At 42.9% G+C, this 20,468-nt stretch overlaps 1 protein-coding gene across 4 annotated transcripts in view; it reads right to left on the bottom strand.

The window, feature by feature from the left end:
* Window positions 1–20,468, bottom strand: part of FRMPD4 (FERM and PDZ domain containing 4) — a 350,428-nt gene that overhangs the window by 245,720 nt on the left and 84,240 nt on the right. For 3 of the 4 annotated variants that reach the window (XM_054163754.1, XM_054163755.1, XM_054163757.1), the window contains exon 1: window positions 16,357–16,587. The exons of the other annotated variant lie outside the window; for it this stretch is intronic. In XM_054163754.1, coding sequence (XP_054019729.1) covers window positions 16,357–16,397 — 41 coding nt within the window. In that variant the 5' untranslated portion in view covers window positions 16,398–16,587. Of the gene's footprint in view, window positions 1–16,356; window positions 16,588–20,468 lie in introns of those variants that run through there. 4 annotated transcript variants of the gene reach the window in all.

Raw genomic sequence — 20,468 nt, 5'->3', positions numbered from 1 at the left:
GGGGCTTCTACCACCTCCCTGGGCAACCTGTGCCACTGTCTCACCACCCTCATAGTGAAGAATTTATTCCTAACATCCAACCTGAATCTCCCCATTTCTAGTTTTGTTCCATTCCCCCTAGTCCTATCACTACCTGACAGCCTAAAAAGTCCCTCCAAACTGGGACCAAAACAGGTGCCTCCTTCTTATTGTTTGGCTTGAAAATCACCAAGATTTTTTCCCAAGATCACTCAAGAAATACTTGGAGTTGCAATTGCATTGTGACCTGATGAGAGCCAAAGCTCACTCTAGCAGTCTATTGATTATCCCTTCTCATCCAACCAACCTTGACAGCTATAAATTCTCATGAACAAAACATTTTATTACGTGACTACAGTCACTTGTAAGTTAGTACTTCAAAGGTACCATCACACTGCACAAACCTGAAAGCTGTCCTTTAAAGGTCCCTTTCTACCCAAACTCTCCTCTAATTCTGTGGTTCTAAAACATTATATATAGCATGAACAAAGGCACTGTGACAATAATCTGAAACATAGTTCATTTATGTGCTGAAGAATGTGAAATTAACCTAGATTCCCATCATTTGCTGTCATCAGCCCAGCACTATCTTGCTATAGAGATAATGAAATCCTTCCTGATGTGAACTTCAGGTGCTTCAAGCACAAGGATCATGGGATATAGGCATCCTGATAGAGGAGTGGTCCATCAGCAGAGGATCGAGGGATATTAGGGGTTGGAAGGGACCTCCTGTGACTGCAAAAAAGCTGTATGAAGAGACAAGAATTATTCTAGAGCTCCTAATTTAATGGTGCCTTATTGTTATATGAAGAAATGTTACCAAGGATTGCAGTTGTTCTAATGGATTGCCTTTCCTCACTTAAGCACTAAAGCACACTTTCATCAAGTTCAGTATTGTACAGCTTAAGAAAAATGTCTCAAGAAAGAGGACATCCTTAATTCATCCCTGGTCTGCCTTCAGACTGGCAGAGTTCCCAAATATAATCCATCTAGGGTCTAACCTACAGTCGACTTCTGAGAGGCAACCTTTTCATAACATCCCTTTTCTAGGGACCACTAATGCCATAACATGTCAACACATCTTCTCTAAAAATTAAAAAGGGAACAAAAATAGTCTTGGAGCTTTCTAAACTGATTTCAAAGAGCCTTCAGCCGAGTAGCTTCAAAATGACAGTTTTGCTTTAGTCTCCCGGATTAGCTTGTTAAGTCTACCAGCGTAACGCTGCAAACGGCACATCTGAGGTAATAAAGCAAATAGCTGCAGACATGAAATGTGGAGTTCTTCCCCAACAATACACAGAAAAACAAAACAGAACAACAAAGAATGTAAGGGGGTAATAAGACTGTGGCTTTGCTTTTTTAATTATTCTTTTCAAAGTATCATTCATCCGTATCATATCACACTCCTCAAATAAGCTAAGGCAGATGAAGTTAAAAGTCCCAGAAAACACTTAGCAGAAGACTATACTCTTGGAAAGTATCCTAATTCGAGTAGGAAGCAGTTTGCATATTTGTTAACAGTTCCTTGCAAACAAAATGCCAATTGCCTACATCAAGGAGATCAATTTACAAAGTATCAACACCTCAGTGTCCCTACTGATTTGTCATTCGTGATTAGTTTCAACCCTGCCTGTGCTCGTCACACCACATTTGCCTATTATTGTAAGAAAACACATCATGTGTAAAATTACACACCAACATCTACCTGAAAACTAGCAACCCTAAAAATCACCATGCTTACAAAAATGATAAATAAACCCCAAACATGCAACAGGACCTACAATAAGACCCACCAGCTATATTGAATAAGCCACATCTGAGTAAGTTCTAGACCTTTATATTTGCTGAGGTGTTTGGTCTGCAATGACATACAAGAAACACTGCTGATCTCACAAACCAAATACATTGGGCTTAAGTGCAAACAACAGGCTTAGTAAACCATGTAAGACATCATAATTTGGTAGAAAGTCCTCACGTCAAGTGCAGGTCCTCCTAATCATTTCATTTCTTCCAGTGCGTGCCTATCCTCTCTTTTTGAGTCCACACCAGGACATTATTTCCTACTCCTTATGCACACGTGTCCAACAGAGTAAGGTACTCAACGTGTGTGACCTCAGTCTTTCCATTGCTCCAGATCAGTCGCACCTTAGAAACAAGGTCTTCATTTGTGCTCCCTCTTCTGGCTTTACGAGCACACAGCACAATCACTGTAGGGTGACAGAGACCACCTGAACACAGCCACCACAGCGCTGTTTGCAGTTCCATCCCCCCCCTCAAGAAAAACAAAACCGAACACAGAGCAGTAAAGAAAGCACTCCAAACCTGCACCTTTCTGCTTGCTGAGGTGGAACACACTATAGAAATAACTCATATCAGGATCCATGAGAGTGATTTGTCTTACTTCACTGCTCAGCACAAAAGATCAAGTACTCAACTTCCAAGGACAGCATAAAAATAGCTTCCACATAATTTTTTAAGCCCATCCTAATGTTAATATTAGCTCTGGAAAACCATCACATGTTACAGAACAAACAGCCTGGCTCCTTCCACAAGGGAAAAAAGCAGTAACGTTAGGGTTCATATTTGGATATGACTGGCCTAAGAGGTCTTCATCTTCAAGCTCAGAATGCATTTGAATCATTTTTACATTTATTTTCATAATAGATACAAGAATTTAGGTTATTTATCTGTACCAACTTTGGTATCAAAGAACAAGAGGGAAAGGAAGCAGGGAAAAAAGCCAGCTGCACAGTGGCTTGCTTTTCTAGCCTGATGCTGTACTGCAGTGGAAGTCTATTTTGAGACAACTGTAGTTGCCAGTAGTGTAGCTTTCTCAAGTCATTTTGGTAGAAGTTGTCAAAATATATGTTCTTTGGAGTCTTGCTGGATTTGGAACACTTTATCTGGCTTTATTTTACAACAGAACAGAAATTTGTGACTATCCTCTAATAAAAGTATTTGAGGAAATGTTAGGTTTCAGTGGGAAAAGAGCAAGTAAAATCACCTGTGTTTTTCTCTGGAACACATGGGATATATGCTACAAAGTCAGACTAGACAGAGGCAAAGGTTGAAGAAGGGAGAGAGAAATGTAATTTAGCCACCTTTGTCCACAAGAACAATTTGGGCATTGTTAACAGAATGAGGCAGTGTTGGCAAGAAGCTGCAGAAGCTGTTGGCTGCTGCAAGCCCAAAGCCCTGCCTCTGCTCTGCATGACTGTTTTAGAATGTGAGACAGTAAAAGCCACAGCTTTTGTTTTACCCAGCAAAAGGGAACGGGAACCAAGGACCCCCTTTCCTTAGCAGACACCACAGCTACTTACAGGTTCTTCTGAGTTCCATTTTCATTCTTGCATTTGCAACTGCATTCTTTCTCTCTGGAATATCCTAATGCCTGGCAGCCAGGAGTGACAGATGTTGGCTCAGACCTTGAGCCTTCAGAGGAGACATGAAATGCACAAACTCCAAAGAAGGGCTGAAATTCTGCAACTCATTCCATTGTGCCTGATAATAATTTCTTCTAGCTACCCCCACATGTCTTCCCATTTCTGCTCATCAGGGACATCTGGTATTCTCCCTTAGCCAACATGAACTGGTCTAGAACGCTCAAGAACCTCAGGAATGTGATGTAAATTCTCATACTTAGAGATGTTTAGGTTTTTGTGATAACAAAATTACTTGACTCTTCTGAATCTTAGGAAGTCAGCAAAATACTAGATTATATCACTAGAACAGGTTGCCCAGGGAGGTCACGGATGCCTTCTTGCTGGAGGTGTCATTATTAACGACTGTTTGCCAGTTTGGAGACTGGATCATGTCACCTAGGAATATAATGCAAATTTTACACCCCAGCTGAAGAGTCTGCCAAACCTGGGAACTATCACATTCAGAAACACTCCATCAGCACATGAAGCAGGCCTAAAAATGTATAGCAGGTTTCCTTCTCTCAAGCAACCTGACAGCAGTAGCTACTGCAGCACTGTGCTGAAGACGCTTCATTAATTCCACTCGGGGTACATGGGGCCAGTTGTGGTTGACTAGACAGAGAGAATCGGCATCTGGGACAGGCAGGTCCTACCAGATGAAATCAAAGCAACAGTCAAGCCTGCAAAGGAAGTTTTGGCTGCAATTCAAGTTACCCCATTGTTTACTTAGTGAGTAAAGAGACACTGTAGCCGGTGACTGTATGCATTTGTAAAACTAAGTAGCCATGCTATCCTTAATTGCCAACCTTTTGCAGAAGGTCATACAAAAAGAGTTACATTTCCTTATCATCTCACATAATAACTTTAAGTCTTCCTGTCACTAAACACTAAAGACAGAAGCAAAAGTGAATTTGCTGTCTAATGCTCAAAATTTCTTCCTCCTGAATATGAGTCCAAAGGAAAGCTCAAACCACCGAGTCCTTCACAACGTTTTTTAAAGCCATAATATTGAATTAATGAATAGAAAAAGATGTGGTGCAAGATGTCTTCTCAAGGTCAGAGCCCCCACATGCATGCACACACAACACTGCCAAACAATCACAAAAACTCCTGAATCAGCATCAACTACACGTCATGAAAGGGGATATCTAGCTTAAGAAAGAAGGAAAACTGGTGGGGAGTCAGGGCAAGGGAGAAAGCAAAGAAAGCAGCAAACCAGGCCACAGAAATGGAGACAAACCATTTTCTGCTTATGACAGAGGGGAATGAAGAGATGGGGGGAAAAGTAGTATTTTGAACACTGGGTAGAATAAATGTCAGTTGTTATCATTGCAGCTTGGTAAACACATGCTGCTAAAGTAGTATTTTATTCACCTGAAACAAATTTCAACCATTTTGAGATAATGCCTAGTAGGATAGGGTAGTGTCCTCTACTTGGAAAGCTACTCATTACAGCACTGAACTAAGAACCATTTGCAAAAAAAAATCAGATTAAGTGATGCTTTATCTTGTCTCATGAAAGAAACATTTAATATATTTAACATGAAAATAGACTTTCTCTTTTTGAGAAGCAGCATGTAACATGAGGGAACAGGATGAACTCTGACATCAATAGCTAATGAACACAAATGAAAGAGAAACACTTCCACAAGCATACACTTGTCTACTCGTTTCAAGGCCTCAGAATGCTATGAGGTTAAGAGGAGCTTCAGAAAACACAAGAAAAACCAAATCAAAGTACTGTTGTTGAGACAAAGGGTGAAGCTTGCACTGACATCTGGAAGAGGGAAGCAGGCTACCACAACATTTATTCCACAATCACCACAACATGAAGGCCCAGGTGCCATGGACAGCTTGAACCCAATGCAGCAGTATAGAAAGGATTTCCAGGGGCACAGATTCTGTCAGCTTTCCAAGCTGCCATCTCCACTACCTTTTTGGAATACCCCTTTCTGGACAAGGCCTGTCACAGTACTTAATGCCTACCAAAGACATCAAGAGAGAAGGACAATCAATGTTTTTCTTTCAAAAAAAAAGCCATTCCCTCCCCCGCCCCCCCTTCCTCCAGTAAAAAATATGCAATGTGCTCAGCTTGAAAAACAAAGATACTGGAAACTTTTTATCTAAGCATGTGAAATTAAGCAGAGGCTTCTTTTCTGCTGTTGGTGTTCCAAGATAAATACTTGTCAAGTGGCCTTAAGACATGTTAAATACCTCTTCAAGAAATATTAGTCATCCAGATGCATGATGCTAGCTATCTAGAAAAGCAAAACCTATGGAATTTTTAATTGTGCATCCTGACAGTACTGCCTTTGATGCACTATATTTTTATATAATAAAGAAACAAAAAAGGATTGAGTAGGACTTTAAAAAAAAAAATTTATTTTTTAAGTGATCCCTTATATTTATTGTTTGAGATCCTCACCACCACCTACATTTTCAATGATGAGATAGGGTTGATAAGTAAACATCACTAAGTATGAAAGAAGAAAATACAACCCCAAAACAAACAGAAATAAAACCAAGCCAAGCAAAAGAAAATAAACAACAACAAAAATCCACCAACAAACCAGTTTTCTAGTGGTTTTACCATTAGAGCTGGGGTTTACCCCGAAGTAGTTCACCATAGTGTGAGATGTACTTAAAGACTGAGAGAATGAGGAGGGGGAGAGGCAGAAAGCTGAGAGAGATCCCACAGTCACATGAGGTCTTGTGCCATCAGCAGTTACATCAGGTTGACCATACTACAGAAGCACCTCCTCAAAGTGCTTCAGAGTGCCAACTCTTCCCCATACCAATGTAAGAACACAAATACTTTTTGTCTGGGGGGGTTTTTTAAAGCCACAATAAAACATAAGCATGTTCTCAAACTGCTACAGAATTTGCAGTCCAGTTATCTGCATTTGAGGATGGAAAAAACTAAGTCACAAGGCTCAGCAATCAGGGGATCCTGATTACAGTGTCTACTAAGCCACATATACAGAGGGAGATGGAGACCACCTTAATTAAAGCTACTTCAAGCTCAATCACCAGAAATCCCTTGGAGAAAGAAAAAAAACCAACTTAGATGACACTCAATACCTTAAAAAACATACCGAAAAAATCACACAGATTACAGCAACTAATTCAACCAGCCTTCAGAGGGAAATAAACTCCTACCAAGAGAAAAATGCAAGTTCATCTTCACAAAGATCAGCTCGTTCAACAATAACTTCAATTCACTGATAAAGAAGCCCTTATCCTTCTTTCTCAAACCTCTTGTCTCTTTCTACCTCAGCATCTGATACTCTGTTACGCACTGTAGCCCCTATTCCCCGGCCCTCAAAGCAAAGTCAAACACAGATCAATTCCCACACTACTTTTCTCCGCCTCTCTTCGCTGTGTGCTCAGGCAGAGGAGGATGGACCCCTTGTAAACATGACAGGCAACGTATAATAATACATCATGTAAAGTAAAACCCTAGGCAAATAGGCAACTTTATGAGAAAGCCATCTGCCTCTCTCCCTGGGGAAAAAACAACTCTTCAAAGACAAAGATTAACATTTTGGTCAATGTCAGGTTTCTAATAAGTACAAAATAGAACTCAAGAAAAGCAGATGCCTTTAAATGCCAATATTCATGTCACCCACAACCTAATGTCAGTAAACCCAAACAAAACCACAAAAAGCACGTGAATTTTCATAACATGTACCTGAGTATGAAAACTACATCTTGACTTGATGAGTCATATCACACAGTTGAAAGAAGCGAAGCCTGTCTTCTCTGTGCTACAAAATTAAACACTGTAGTGTTAAACAAAAAGATCACTTCTTTCCAGAGTACTCCAGGCCTTAAAGGCAGTGCTATACTAACTTTTTGTGGGCTACAAGCTAACATCACAAGCAAAGAAAGAATTTGAGCTTTAACATTGAGATGTGCTCTTCAGCACAACTGGCATCTCCACTCTCTTCTGGGTTCCTGGTATGGATGCTTCAAGAAAATTCACCTTGTGATATTTAGAGCAAGCCAAAGCCAGTGCCACTGCTCAGGCATTCAGGTAAATACGAAGCATCCTATGTCTACTGTTTTTCTTAGATACCAACTACTTCCAGAGTTCTTCTCCAGCTCTCCACTGCTCTATTTCAGGTAAATACAGAGCACGATTGAAATACACAAAGCTCAGACTTGTAACACTTGTCTAGCTGCTTCTACATGGCTGGTACAACTGTGAGTGCTTCTGGTAGCACCTACTGCCCCAAAATAATGGCCATTTTCCTCTCTGAATAGATGGGTACTGCCACGCCTAGAGTGGTATAATCACAAATTCAAGATTAAAAACAACTAGTGGAACTGCAAAACCTGTAAGCAAGGTAACTTCAGAGGCAGCAACAACGCTGTGAAGGTATTGTATACAAATGTGCAAGCACTTACACAAGAAACACTGACAGTTCATTTGAGCAATAAAAACTAAATTGTGCAAACAGCTCTGGCAAATCTTTACCCTAAACAGGGTACAAATAAGCACTAGAGATTTTACAAATGCTGGGTTTACATTTTCTTCCTCAAAAAGGTAATTTTCAACAATTATGCCCTCTCCCCCACGCCATCCAAAAGCACAAATACAGCAATAAATTCAGAGGAACAGAAGGCATACATTCTTGGTCTGTTAACATACATCACCAAGTAGTTCTCATCAATCCACACTTGCCTTTTGGGTTCTCATGGGGGGTTTTTTTCATCTTTTGTTGTTGTTGTGGTTGGTTTGGTTTTTTGGCTGGTTGGTTTTTTGCTTTGGGGCTTGGGGGGAAAAAACCCCAAATATTTCTCTATATAAAAAAAAGTCAGAGAGGCTTTTGAGTCCTGAAGTACTTCACAGCTGTAGCTCCAAGGTACTTTCGCATGTTTAGATTTTAAGCTGTCTTGACATCACTAGGATTTGAAGATGCAATTAATTACTGAAATGTGTACTCTTGGCACTGTTATTTCCTTCATTCCAATCAATGGAATAAATCTCAGAAATTAGTCTCACAGGTTGTTTTAAAAGTCTTGAAACATCTTCAAAAGTCCTCACTAAACATACAAGCCTTTGAATTCACACCTTTCTTCAAAGTACTCCAGGAAACTTTAATCACAGTATCACAGTACATTAGAGGTTGGAAGGGACCTCCAGACAGCATCAGGTCCAACACCCCTGCCAAAGCAGGATCACCCAGGGTAGTGCACACAGGAATGCATCCAGGTGGGTCCACAACCTCTCTGGGCAGCCTGTTCCAGTGCTCTGTGACCCTCCCTGTAAAGAAGTTTCTCCTCACATTGAGGTGAAATCGTCTATGTTCAAGCTTGTACCTGTTGTTCCTTGTCTTATTGTGCATCATTGAACAGACTGGCCCCCTCCACTTGACACCCACCCCTCAGATATTTATACACATTGATCATATCCCCTCTCAGTCTTATCTTCTCAAGACAAACAGCCCCAGGTCTCCATAAAACGTAGTTTTAAGTACAATCTGATATTATCAGAAGTTCCTTCCTACTCAAGGCAATATTTAAACACTGATATTGGCACCAGAAGTTTCCATAATGTGGCATATCCAAATAGGTAATGTGCAAGCAGTCATAAAAACAAGTAATTCATGCACCTGGATGGTCTCACCTAGTTTAACAGAGCTACTTGTGTATGACACGGTATGTAGGACTGGAAATCAAAATTGCTTTTCCCTTCTTCACATTTCATTTTTTGCATTACTTGTCTTCACCAGTTACAGATCCTTCCCAGATGATGGTTCATTTTATATGAGATGGTAGCTCCTACATGACTTTACTCAATTCTTATTACATCAGTCAGATACTAAAGTTGTGATACACTGACATAACTGCTTGAAAATGCTGTCGAGAGCACTAAAATATCCCTTCTCTGCCACATTACCAGCAGAGCTGAGAGCATGTATTATCCACTCATTATTTCAGGTCATGGCTTGTATTTCTATGAGCAGCTTGGTGCTCTTCCATAATGACCTAGAATGTTGTAAAATATGGAAATATATCCTCATTCTGTATTACTGTTATGGCTAAGGAATTTCCAATTTAACTGAAATTCACCAGATGAATCTGTCAGACTGGAAAGCCAAGCAGGCTGCTCAGAAACATATAAAATAAAATAAAAACAAACCAACCAACCTCCAAAACCCCAATCACACAAAACCAAACCCCCAAACAAATGTTAAAAGTACCCAAAACACCAGACCCACACAAACAAACAAAAGCACCAAAGAATTATCTTAGAATAGAGTTAACCAGGTTGGAAGAGACCTTTGAGATCATCGAGTCCAACCAATCACCCAACACCATCTAATCAACTAAACCATGGCACCAAGCACCCCATTCAGTCTCTCCCTAAACACCTCCAGGGATGGTGACTCCACCGCCTCCCTGGGCAGCACATCACAATGACCAATCTCTCTTTCTGGGAAGAACTTCTTCCTAACATCCAGCCTAAACCTCCCCTGCTGCAGCTTGAGACTGTGTCCTCTTGTTCTGGTGCTAGTTGCCTAGAAGAGACCAACTCCCACCTGGCTACAACCTCCCTTCAGGTAGTTGTAGACAGCAATAAGGTCTCCCCTGAGCCTCCACTTCTCCAGGCTAAGCAACCCCAGCTCCCTCAGCCTCTCCTCACAGGGCTGTGCTCCAGACCCCTCCCCAGATCTGTTGCCCTTCTCTGGACACCTTACAGCATCTCAACATCTTTCCTAAACTGAGGGGCCCAGAGCTGGACACAGTACTCATGGTGTGGCTAACCACCTCAAGGTCTTCCTACTACCAGTGCATACTGAGGAAAGAAAAAACCCAACCTTTTCTATCTTCTCAAACCATGCAAGAATATGAAACCTTTGACTTAAGTGTGCATACATGAGAACATCAGTGCAAGTGGCAGTTACAAAAGAGACTCTCCCAAGGTTCTTGATTCCATCATATGACTAAGGGCTCATCACAAAGTTCTCAAAACCCCCTCAAACACAAATGAAAGACCAATATTCCTAGAAATTAAAATGCTGTACTGAACCTGCACATGCTTTGATTGTTCTCAAATCACAGCACCAATTCTGAGCTGTCATTCCATCATCTACAGCAATTAGCAGAAGGGGGGGGGGATGGAAAGCATGACTTACAAACTTCAGTTTCCTTTTTTTTTTTTTGCTTTCTCAAAAATTTCCAGAGAAAAGGTTACTCTTAGAATAGAATAAACCAGGTTGGAAGAGACCTTCAAGATCATCACATCCAACCCATCAACCAATCCAACCCACCCAAACAACTTAACCATGGCACCAAGCACCCCACCAAGTCTCCTCCTGAACACCTCCAGTGGTGGTGACTCCACCACCTCCCCGGGCAGCCCATTGCAATGGGCAATCACTCTCTCTGTGGTTACACACTTTATCACTAAGCAAAGAGTACTTAAAGACCACATACATTCGGCAGAGTTGCATCATCATTCCCTGGCCACTGAACAAGCTTACAGCAGTTTGTAACATAAGGAGTAGTTTTAATAAATCTCTAAACTGCTGAAGCTGTGATGACATACAACATTACCAACATCACAGATATTAGAGCACATTTCTTATTCTGAGTGTCAGCTAACAAAACAGACAAATAAAATAATGTTCTTATATTAATTTGAACACACAAATATTTCACTAAATGTAATGCAGCCCTGGAGAAGAAATAAAAAGATGAGATGCATTCACGGGTATTTGATTTATCATCCAGAATAATAAAATCCTTTTCAGGATTAAATTACCTCCTTTGAGCATAAAAAGGATAATCACAGGCTTTCTTACTGGCACAGGCTTTTGTAAATACTGAAAATAACTTATGAGCTATGATATTGTCATATCAAAGAGTACTCATAAAAGTTGTTCCAAAAAGGATGCACAGAAGAGCATCAGTCACTTAAGTATGCTTTTAATTGTCTCACCATTGAGCTGGCTCTTTAAACATTATGGCGAAGCAAAAACATAACAAGGAAAATCACAAGTGGGAAAAAAGAAGATGCTATTCTGGTAAGGTAAAGATAGAGGAGCATCCCAAAATAGTTTCAAATCCCTTTAGGAAAAAAAAAAAAAAAAAAGAAAGAAAGAAAGAAAAAACCCAACAACAGACTGACTAATCTCAGAACCTTAAATCTGGGAAACATGCATCTGCTTGGCTACATAAAAATAACTAAACCATGAAGCCAAGCAACCTCGTTCCCTGTGAAAACCAGAGCCTAGTACTCAGAATCCACAAACAGTTTCTGGTTTGTTAGATTTTAAGACAGATCTAGGACAGAACCTTTCACACCAGTTTGGCAGGCCATTTAAAGACAGCATCTGAAGACATCAGGACCAAGCACGGGGCTAGGAAGGCTGAAAAATAAGGCAGCAAAAGTAACACTCCAAAATTTGGAGTCTGTTTAGACTTACTTCACTTTTATGAGCAATAGGAACCCAAAAATCAAAATCATTTGTGCAGGTACCAAGTCAATCTACCTGTTTAGAGATACCCAGCTACAGAAATCTTAGCACAAAAAAGGAGACTGAGAGATTTCTCCACCTCAGTGAAAAAGGACTTTTTAAGAGGTTCCTTCTCAGTGAGAAATCCAGCCTCAGGCTTAGCACAGCTCCAGGAAAAAAAAAGTCATATTTGAGTGCTCTCCTGAAAGAGGAGCTTGCAGGTTTGAGACTGTTCTGCTGTTGCTGGTTTAAAGCTGATTCCAAAGGGTACAGCAAGGGTATGGCTATTTTTAATGCAATAAATTTAATCTTAACAATAACTGATGGCATGCAAAACTTGGGCAGAAAAGTAAAGATCCAGATCTAATAAATCTACCTACCACATACCAGAAGTTGGCACTGCTGTTAACAATGGATCCAAATCTTGCCATTATAATCCTGTTTGTTATATGGGGCTAATTCTCCAATAATTACACCTTTAAGAGACACAATGAGCTAGTGCTGATGTCTACTTTCTTCCCCCATATTGCAGCCCTATTTTGGGGAGCCTTTCTTTCTGGTGACAAATTACTTGCATGTGCTCACATCCTCTCCTGCAAAGGTAACTGTGTACCAGAAACATCCAACCCACCCCTACAAGTAATGCCACAGCTTACAGACCGATAGCCACTCACTGACAATACCATTGTTGTCTATCTAGTGTTATTTGGCAGAGCTACAAAAAGTAGCAGGGGCACAGAAGCTGGAGCATCAATACCCCACTCAGTCACATTCAGGTGGTACCTGGACAACCATCTTTCTATATGAAAGTTTTACATGCTCCTCTGAAAGCCCTGAAATAGAACTGACCTCTACAGACATAACTAAAGAGTCATTTTCTAACTAAAAGTATATTCTAATCAATAAATGCTTAAACCCCTGCTAACCTCTGTTTGCTGTTCTGACCTACTGTTTCGTAGTTCATCTGTCCAGTACCAACTAGCAACTTGAGGCTGTGCTCCTTACTCAGGTTTACCTCGATGGGAAAATGCTCCATTTCATATGCACACAGCAGCAGCATCATCCCTCTACTCCAGATTCCTATACTCTTGCTCACTCTGCTCTTTCACCAAGCAGCTGCTGAAAGCAATTAAGAGATAATAACAGAAAGTGAAGACTTCTGATGCAACCTAATCTGGCAATTTTTATGTGCACCTCTTCTATCCTACTAATCCTTCCTCTCAGATTACACACACTATACTACAGAAGTATTCACCTGCTTTGAATAGCTTCACATCACTGAGCCATTAAACATGGCTTGTCAATCATTCTCTACACATTACAAAAAAAGAAGGGGGTTGGTTGTTTCTCCAGAGAGTGGCACCACAGGATTTATACCAAAACAATTCTTCTGGACCATTACTGTATTGTTGGTGTTGGTGGTATGGGTTGGTGAATTTGCAAAAGGGGAGGTGAGAGAGAAGCTATGGCACTGAAAGCATGAGCAGTATTCCTCTACGATCAATATTTTTGTTTTCAATGTCAGATGGGTATCTCCAGGCTTTAGAAATCAATAGAAACTTTACCATGAAGCATCCCTATTTGATGGATAGGATGTAACATGACAGGGGCAGGGGGGGAAAGACTACCAGAGATCACATCTGTCATAAAACCACTTTGGCATTCTCTTCCATTGCTGCACACATTCCTTTTCCAGATTATGCCCATATTCTCCACTTGCCTAGCAACACTGGAGGACTGTTGAAGCAGTTGCAGAAGTAAGTCTCTTAACAGGCATGCACAGGTACCACATTAAAAAAAAACAACACAACTGCACAGAATAATTATAATACCTTTTGTAGATATGTCATGTAAAGTTTTACATCCAGTCCATGCCCTATTTAGAGATTATTTACAATTAAAGATTAATTGATCAAGGTAAAGTTTAAATTCTCGCCACATTATTAAAACTGCTGTGACTTTAAGAAGTATCCCTCCAGCAGCCATGCATAGCAGAGCTTAGCTGTTACACTGCCTGCAGAATGCAGGCTGCAATAGCTGACTTTAAAACCAGAATGGAAGATCTGAATGTATAACAAAATAAAATTGGGGGGGGGAAATACCACAAGTCATTAAAAAACTCAGCAATTGCCAAGTTCAAACCAACTTTCTGCAGGTAATCTGCCTGCCAGATCACGCTCTCCAATACTGTCTACCACCTTGTTCATTTCTTTCAGGAAGGCCTTCCTCATAATAGCAAAGAAGGAACCAGCATTTTCAGGCAAACTAGTTTTTCAACCCAAACACCCAGAGGGATTAAACATGGAGTTTACACTGGAACCTGTCTGCTCCATGAAGCTCTCATAAAATTGGAACAGATACCTAACTGTTACCTAGGAAACAGCAAGTAAAGTAAAGTCCTGTGCAAACTATCAGGTCATTTAACAACCAGAAAATTAGAAAGGAAGAGTAGCTAAGTACATAAATGATTTACTGCAATCTGTAAGGCAAACTCAGACCCCCCAAGTATTTCATATCTTTGAATCAAGCAAAGCCAGAGAGGAGCTTTGACGCTTGGGATTTCATATCAGAAGGAAATTTCAGGTTCATCTGGAGAAATGCTATGATCTGCCTTTACTTGAATGCAAATCTCAACATTGGTAACAGCAGTGTTTTGAAATATGCAGAAAGCTACAATTTTTGTACACACCAGCAGAGACCAAAACTTTATAGATATAAAATACCTTGCACCTGACAATAACATTGTGTAGTGGCATATCCCTTTCTCTCCCTTTGATCCTAGCTCCACTGTGACGTGAAATCTGGGAGATTTTCTACCACAGTTTCCAAAGAAACAGAAGAGGTCAAGCAATTAAGTTACCTGGAAAGAAATATACTACGTCACCTGGTCCTTATCTGTGTGAGCAAATTTTCTTTCTCCTCAAAGTTTCCACTGTAGTTACTGCTGCAGCCCTAGTGGTATCAGCTGGGAACGCGACCCAAGGAAAAGCTGAGCGGGCTGTGTAAAAGATCTGTGAGCAGGATGAGAGAATGATGTGCTTGATTGATAGCAGCCCTTCTGCTCTGGCATTGCCACAAGCACAGCTGTAATCACAGCCAGGTACAATGGAGGGAATTTGGAGGAATAAAGGCTATGCCTGCACCTGTGGCACTCTCTAACGTCCAGCCGTGCAGTATTTGTTTTTAAAGACCATCTCTCACTTTGACATGCTCTGTACCTGAGGGCCATTGGAACAATCTACCTTTTGTATTTCCTCACCAAGGCCTTTCTCCCTTTTGTACGACATCCACTTTCAGCCTCAATATGCGCTTCATAAACATAAAAGGCTACAGTAACTATGGTGTAGGAACCACTGAATCCTAAAAAATTGAAACACCCCTGGTTACTCTGATCAAAGCCAAATCCTTTAGGAAGATTATCTGCACCAGAATCCTGAAAAATCCTGCGACTGGAATACTTTTATACTGCATATTTAAGATAAAGCACGATTTCCCGTTATTGAGAAGGGCTACCTCCAGTTACATTTAACTACAGCGAGAACATTTTAGGAGAGGCTGTTGTGCTTCTTGATCCAGCCAGCCAGCTTCGGGCCTGGCAACTAGCTGCCAACGCAACAGTCTACAGATAGACCACAACTCCGAAGCCATTAAAAGAAAGATTTATCCAAAAAGTAACATAAAAATGCTCCTAATCAAACACCCACTTAAACAAGACGCACAAGCCTTACAAGCAAGGGTTAAAAGACGCCAAATCCACTCGCGCCCCAGCACCCATCATCGTGTGAAACGTTTGGCAGAGGGGCAGCGCTCAAAACCTGGCGATGATTTCACCGCTTCTCTAAAAATATCGCTGCTGGAGGGGCCGGTGCGCCCGAAGCGGCGCTTACCGCGGAAGCGGAGGAGCAGTGGCAGGGCGAGCGCCCTGCACGGCAGCGCATCGAGGCCCGGCGGTGCCCGGCTCCCTCCGAAGTTCGCCCCCTCACCACGGCAGATGATGGTCACTCGTACCGCACGCGCGGAGGCGACGCGACCCCCCGCCGGCCCAGTCCTGGCTCCCGTCGCCGCTTTTGCACGTTCAGAACCATTCTGACCAACCTTTCACGCTGCCGCTTCCAGGCGGCCACTGCTCTCGACCAACTGCAGCCGTACCGCGGCGAGAAGCGCCCGCTGCGGGATGCGCTCATTCTGCCCTGGGCAGAAAGACGGCCAGGAGCCACCCCGTGCAGAGCCGCGGGCGCGGCTCCAGCAGGTGCCATGGGCAGCAGGAGCCCACCGCCCCACCCCGACCCCGAGACTTTCACCCCGCTCCGAGGGAAGTTGAGCGCGGTACCGGCGCTCCCCACACCGGGCAGCCCCCGACTCCTTCCCGCCCCCGCCAGGCAGGGCAATGCCTGCAGCCGTGGGACGCCCGCGGTAGCGAAGCGGCAGTAACAGCAGCAAACACCTACCCGGCAAGCTTCCCAATCTTCACAAAGCTAAACACATCCATCCATGCAGCCGGCTAGCTCTGCCCGTCGCACTCACTCACTCCAGCAGCGGGGGTGGCGGCAGCAGCTCCATGTCGGGAGAAGGTTGCGTCCAGCGGCAGCAACAACCCTTGCAAAGGCAGGAGCGGGTGAAGGCAGAGGCTGCTACCCTCCTCCGGCAGGCAGCTGGGCGTGCAGCATCTCACAACGATCATCTGCGCGCAGCCCTCCCCTTTACTCCCCCCATTCCCCCGCCCCGCTCTCTGCCTGCCTTGCCCCTTCCTGGGGGTAACTCAAGGAACGGCGAGAGCGCTGGCAGCTGCCCGGCAAGGGAGCTGCGGTCAGCCCGGGCCGCCGCGCACCTCTGAGGCTAAGGGGTGGCGGCCGCGCTGCCCGTTACCTCTTTGCAGTATCCCCAAAAGAGGAAGGTGCAGAGGGGCTGAGGAAGGCGGAGGGTGCTGAAGGGGGAATTTCTCCTCCCGCTGGCAATGTCTCCCCCTCCTGTGGGGGAGTGGAGGGCGCAGGCGGCGACGGTCCGGGCGAGCGCCGCCCGCTGGCTCCAGCCCGAGGTGGCGCTGCGGCCGCTGGGAGCGGACCGGACCGGGGCGTCTGGCCGCTTTTCGCCACGATCACCCCCGCGCAGGGCCTCGGGGAGTTGCGGCAGCGGGAACGGAGGGCTAGGGGTCGAGGCTTCAGGGGGTGCCCAGTCGCGGCACGCTGGCACTCCCCCCGGAGAACGGGAGGCACGCCTGAAAGAGAGGGGAAGGGCAGCCCTGAAGAGTAGGAGCTTCTCTCCAGGCAGGGAGCAGCACCCTGGGACTTGTAAGGAGACCGTAGCATACAGCCCTCCTCGAAAGCAAAACTTGTGAAAAGCAGAAAACCTTCTTCCCCACCGGCGATCTTCCCTCAAATATCATCCTGCTCCATGCTTCCCTGCAGGGTGGGGAAGTGCCTGTTGGCCTTCAGCCCTCGCATTGGGTGCTTATCAATGGGGGACTGATGTGGCAGGCAGCAGGACTGTTTTCACCATCCTGTGACCTCTACCCATGCCAGAAAAGAAACTTGAAGGACTGCAGCCCTTGTTACAGGAACGTGGAAAAGCCGGTTTGTGGCAAGATTTTAAAAATAATCTTCATGTCACATCTCGTGGATCCACATCCTGGTGCAAGAATAGTACAGACACACTGCCTGACACTACTGCCCTGCATCAGGCTTCAAAAGGGGCACTATCCTAAACTGCGGAGTTCCGCTATCCATAAGCCTCCTGTGAGCAAGCAAGACAGGAAGGCAAGTGAAATTCAAATTCATCTTCACGCAAGCTCTACACTGCAATACAATAATTCTCAGCATGAGAATGGATTTTCTCCACCTCAGTGTTTTTGTTCACTGAATAGATTGATACGCTCATTACTTCCTGCCTTTACAGGGTTTCATTCTCTTCTGCAGACTTGCACCTGCACTCTCCAACCAACCAAGAACTTCAAAAATGACAGTAGAGCCCAAGATGTAGACTCCAGAAGCCAGCTGAAAACAATGCACTTTTTAAAGTATTGAACCTTGTATTGGTAAGAGAACAAAAAGAACATGCAGTACAAAACTCACTGTGAACTAAGTTTCAAACTATTCTTTAAAACAATAACAACAAAGAATGATTAATCATCTGTTTACACTGGGAGAATATTGAACTGTCAGCTAAAAAACACTTGCTGGCCTACCGTGGATATAAATGGTTTGTGCATATTCTAACGTGCCATATGAGGTATTTTATGCTAGTGCATCGAAAGGGTTATGTGGTTCTTACCTGTAACTATTTATTTAGGTTATAAGAGGGTTATTTAAACTGCAAAGCCGATGCCTGTATTCACGCTGCTCTACTCATGGGTGAAATTTACGAAGACAACACAGTTTCAGCTGGTTAGAAACTGATTTATTTATAAAACTGTCATTGTTTATTTATAGGCTGAGGAGATAGGCCAAGATCCTACAAAGCTAAGTGAAGCTGATGAAATTATATACCATGTATAAAATTAAGCACATATGTTCTGTATCAAACAAAGTTTCTGCCCTGAGCGTTTCATTCTGCAAGGTGTGTCACATGACAGTGCTTTAAAATACAGCAGAGCCAGAGAAGTGAAGAACTGATGGGTCACTAGAAATTCTGTGGTTTCAGAGTTTTTCAGTGGAAAAGCAAATGTGATCCTAGGTCTGATGTATTTACAGTAGAGATGTATAGAAAAAGCACAAAGCATAGGATCTGATCAGAAATGCCATATCCCTCTTGTTGGAGAAGTACATTTAAGAAGAATACAGGCACAGAAAGATACTAAAGCAGTGTTAATGGTAATGAAGAGTCAGTCTTATGACAGGAGGCTGAAAGGGTTTTGCCTATCAGAGGTAAAAGAGGTAAAGAGGTAAAAAATACAAATATATCAGTATGGTAAATACAGAGCATGTACCCAAAATGATAGGGCTTTGCAGAAAGTCATTAAAATTAGAAACAAAGCTGAAATTACCTTCTCTTTCTTTGACATTATGAGCAGATAGCTGGAGCATTGCTCTGTTTATAGCTACTTTTATACTGTTTTCCTAGGCAGAAGCTATTGCAACTCTACAAATTTCCAGAAAACTATGGAGGTATGTTGGAACAGCTGACACCCTAGAGGTCACAGGAGTCTTACTCCCAGATGTGCAGACATGAACAAAAAGCCTGGACAAGTGTGCCTCTTCCAACTGTGCTAAATACTGGTAACTTCTTGAAGCGTTGCTATATAAGAGCCAATCACTCATGGGGGAGGAGACTGGGATTTACTTCAGTTCATGGTTCTTTGGTCACGAGGAATTCTTCTGCCCATTTGCTCTGCCCCAGTAAGACCACATCTGGAGTGTTGCATCCAATTCTGTCCAGTTCAAGTGGGACAGGAAAATGCTAGAGATAGTTCAGTGGAGGGCTACAAGGATGATTAAGGGAGTCTTCTGAGGAAGGGCTGAGAGACCTGGAGCTGTTTAGTTTGGAGAAACGAAAACTGAGAGGAGATCTTATTCATGTTTACCAAACAGTGTTTACAAATATCCGAAAGGTGGGTGTCAAGCAGAAGGGGTCAGTCTCTTTTCAGTATTGCCCTGTGATAGGATGAGGGGCAGAAAGTACAAACTATAACACAGGATGTTCCACCTCAACGTGAGAAAAAACTTCTTTACTTTGAGGGTGACAGAACACTGGAAGAGGCTGCCTAGGGAGGTTGTTGAGTCCTTCCCTTAAGACTTTCAAAACCCACCTGGACATGTTACTGTGTAGCCTGGCCTAGGTGATCCTGCTTTGGCAGGGGGGGTGGACTCAATGATCTCCAGAGGTCCTTTCCAAACCCTGCCATTCTGTGATTCTATGATTCTTTGGGTTCTGATGTCACAGAAACTGGATATAAAACTACATCAGAGCCATAGGAAATTTGCCTACCCAAAGAAGCAAGGTGCTGGGAGTAAGTTCTATTTCAAGACTTGTTGCTCTGTGTGGTTTGGTCTAGCTTTGGAGCCAGTCTGTACATTGATATCATATTTCAGTATGGCATCTTCATTTTTAAGAACATCAACTAGCCAGTGTCATGACATATACATTTATACCTTTTAGCTGCCTTTAGTTATTCTCACTAATTACCAAAAGTTAAGGATCCAACCTCACCTAATCCGGCCCTATCTTTATGATGGACAGACACTTAACTCCCCTAAACCATTGCCTAAAAAAAGAGTGGCATACACTGCCTTTTGCAGGTGCTTTATTTTCTCTGCCAACTCCAGTGAGAGGAAGCCTAGTTGCCTGCCTTTGACTAGAGGGCTGTCTTACAGCTATCTAAAGTCAGGTGAAATAAAAAGCATTTGAAGGTGACAAAAGTACATGTAAATACTGAATGAGAACAGACAACCAAAGACAGCAAAACAGTGTGTATTTAGTATCTCAGTAACAAACAGTAATTGAACGTGAAATTCTTAATCTTAAAGCCAGAATCTGACATCAGTTCCTGGCTGAATTCTTAGCTGGCTTTTTGTAGAGCAGCACAGTAAGTATCACTTCTCCAGGGATGCTTTGTTACCATTTACTA

Source organism: Dryobates pubescens, chromosome 8 (assembly GCF_014839835.1).
Source record: "Dryobates pubescens isolate bDryPub1 chromosome 8, bDryPub1.pri, whole genome shotgun sequence".
NCBI classification, from domain to species: Eukaryota; Metazoa; Chordata; class Aves; order Piciformes; family Picidae; genus Dryobates; species Dryobates pubescens.
The sequence above is the reverse complement of the archived record's forward strand: the minus strand, read 5'-3'. Positions and strand labels throughout refer to the sequence as shown.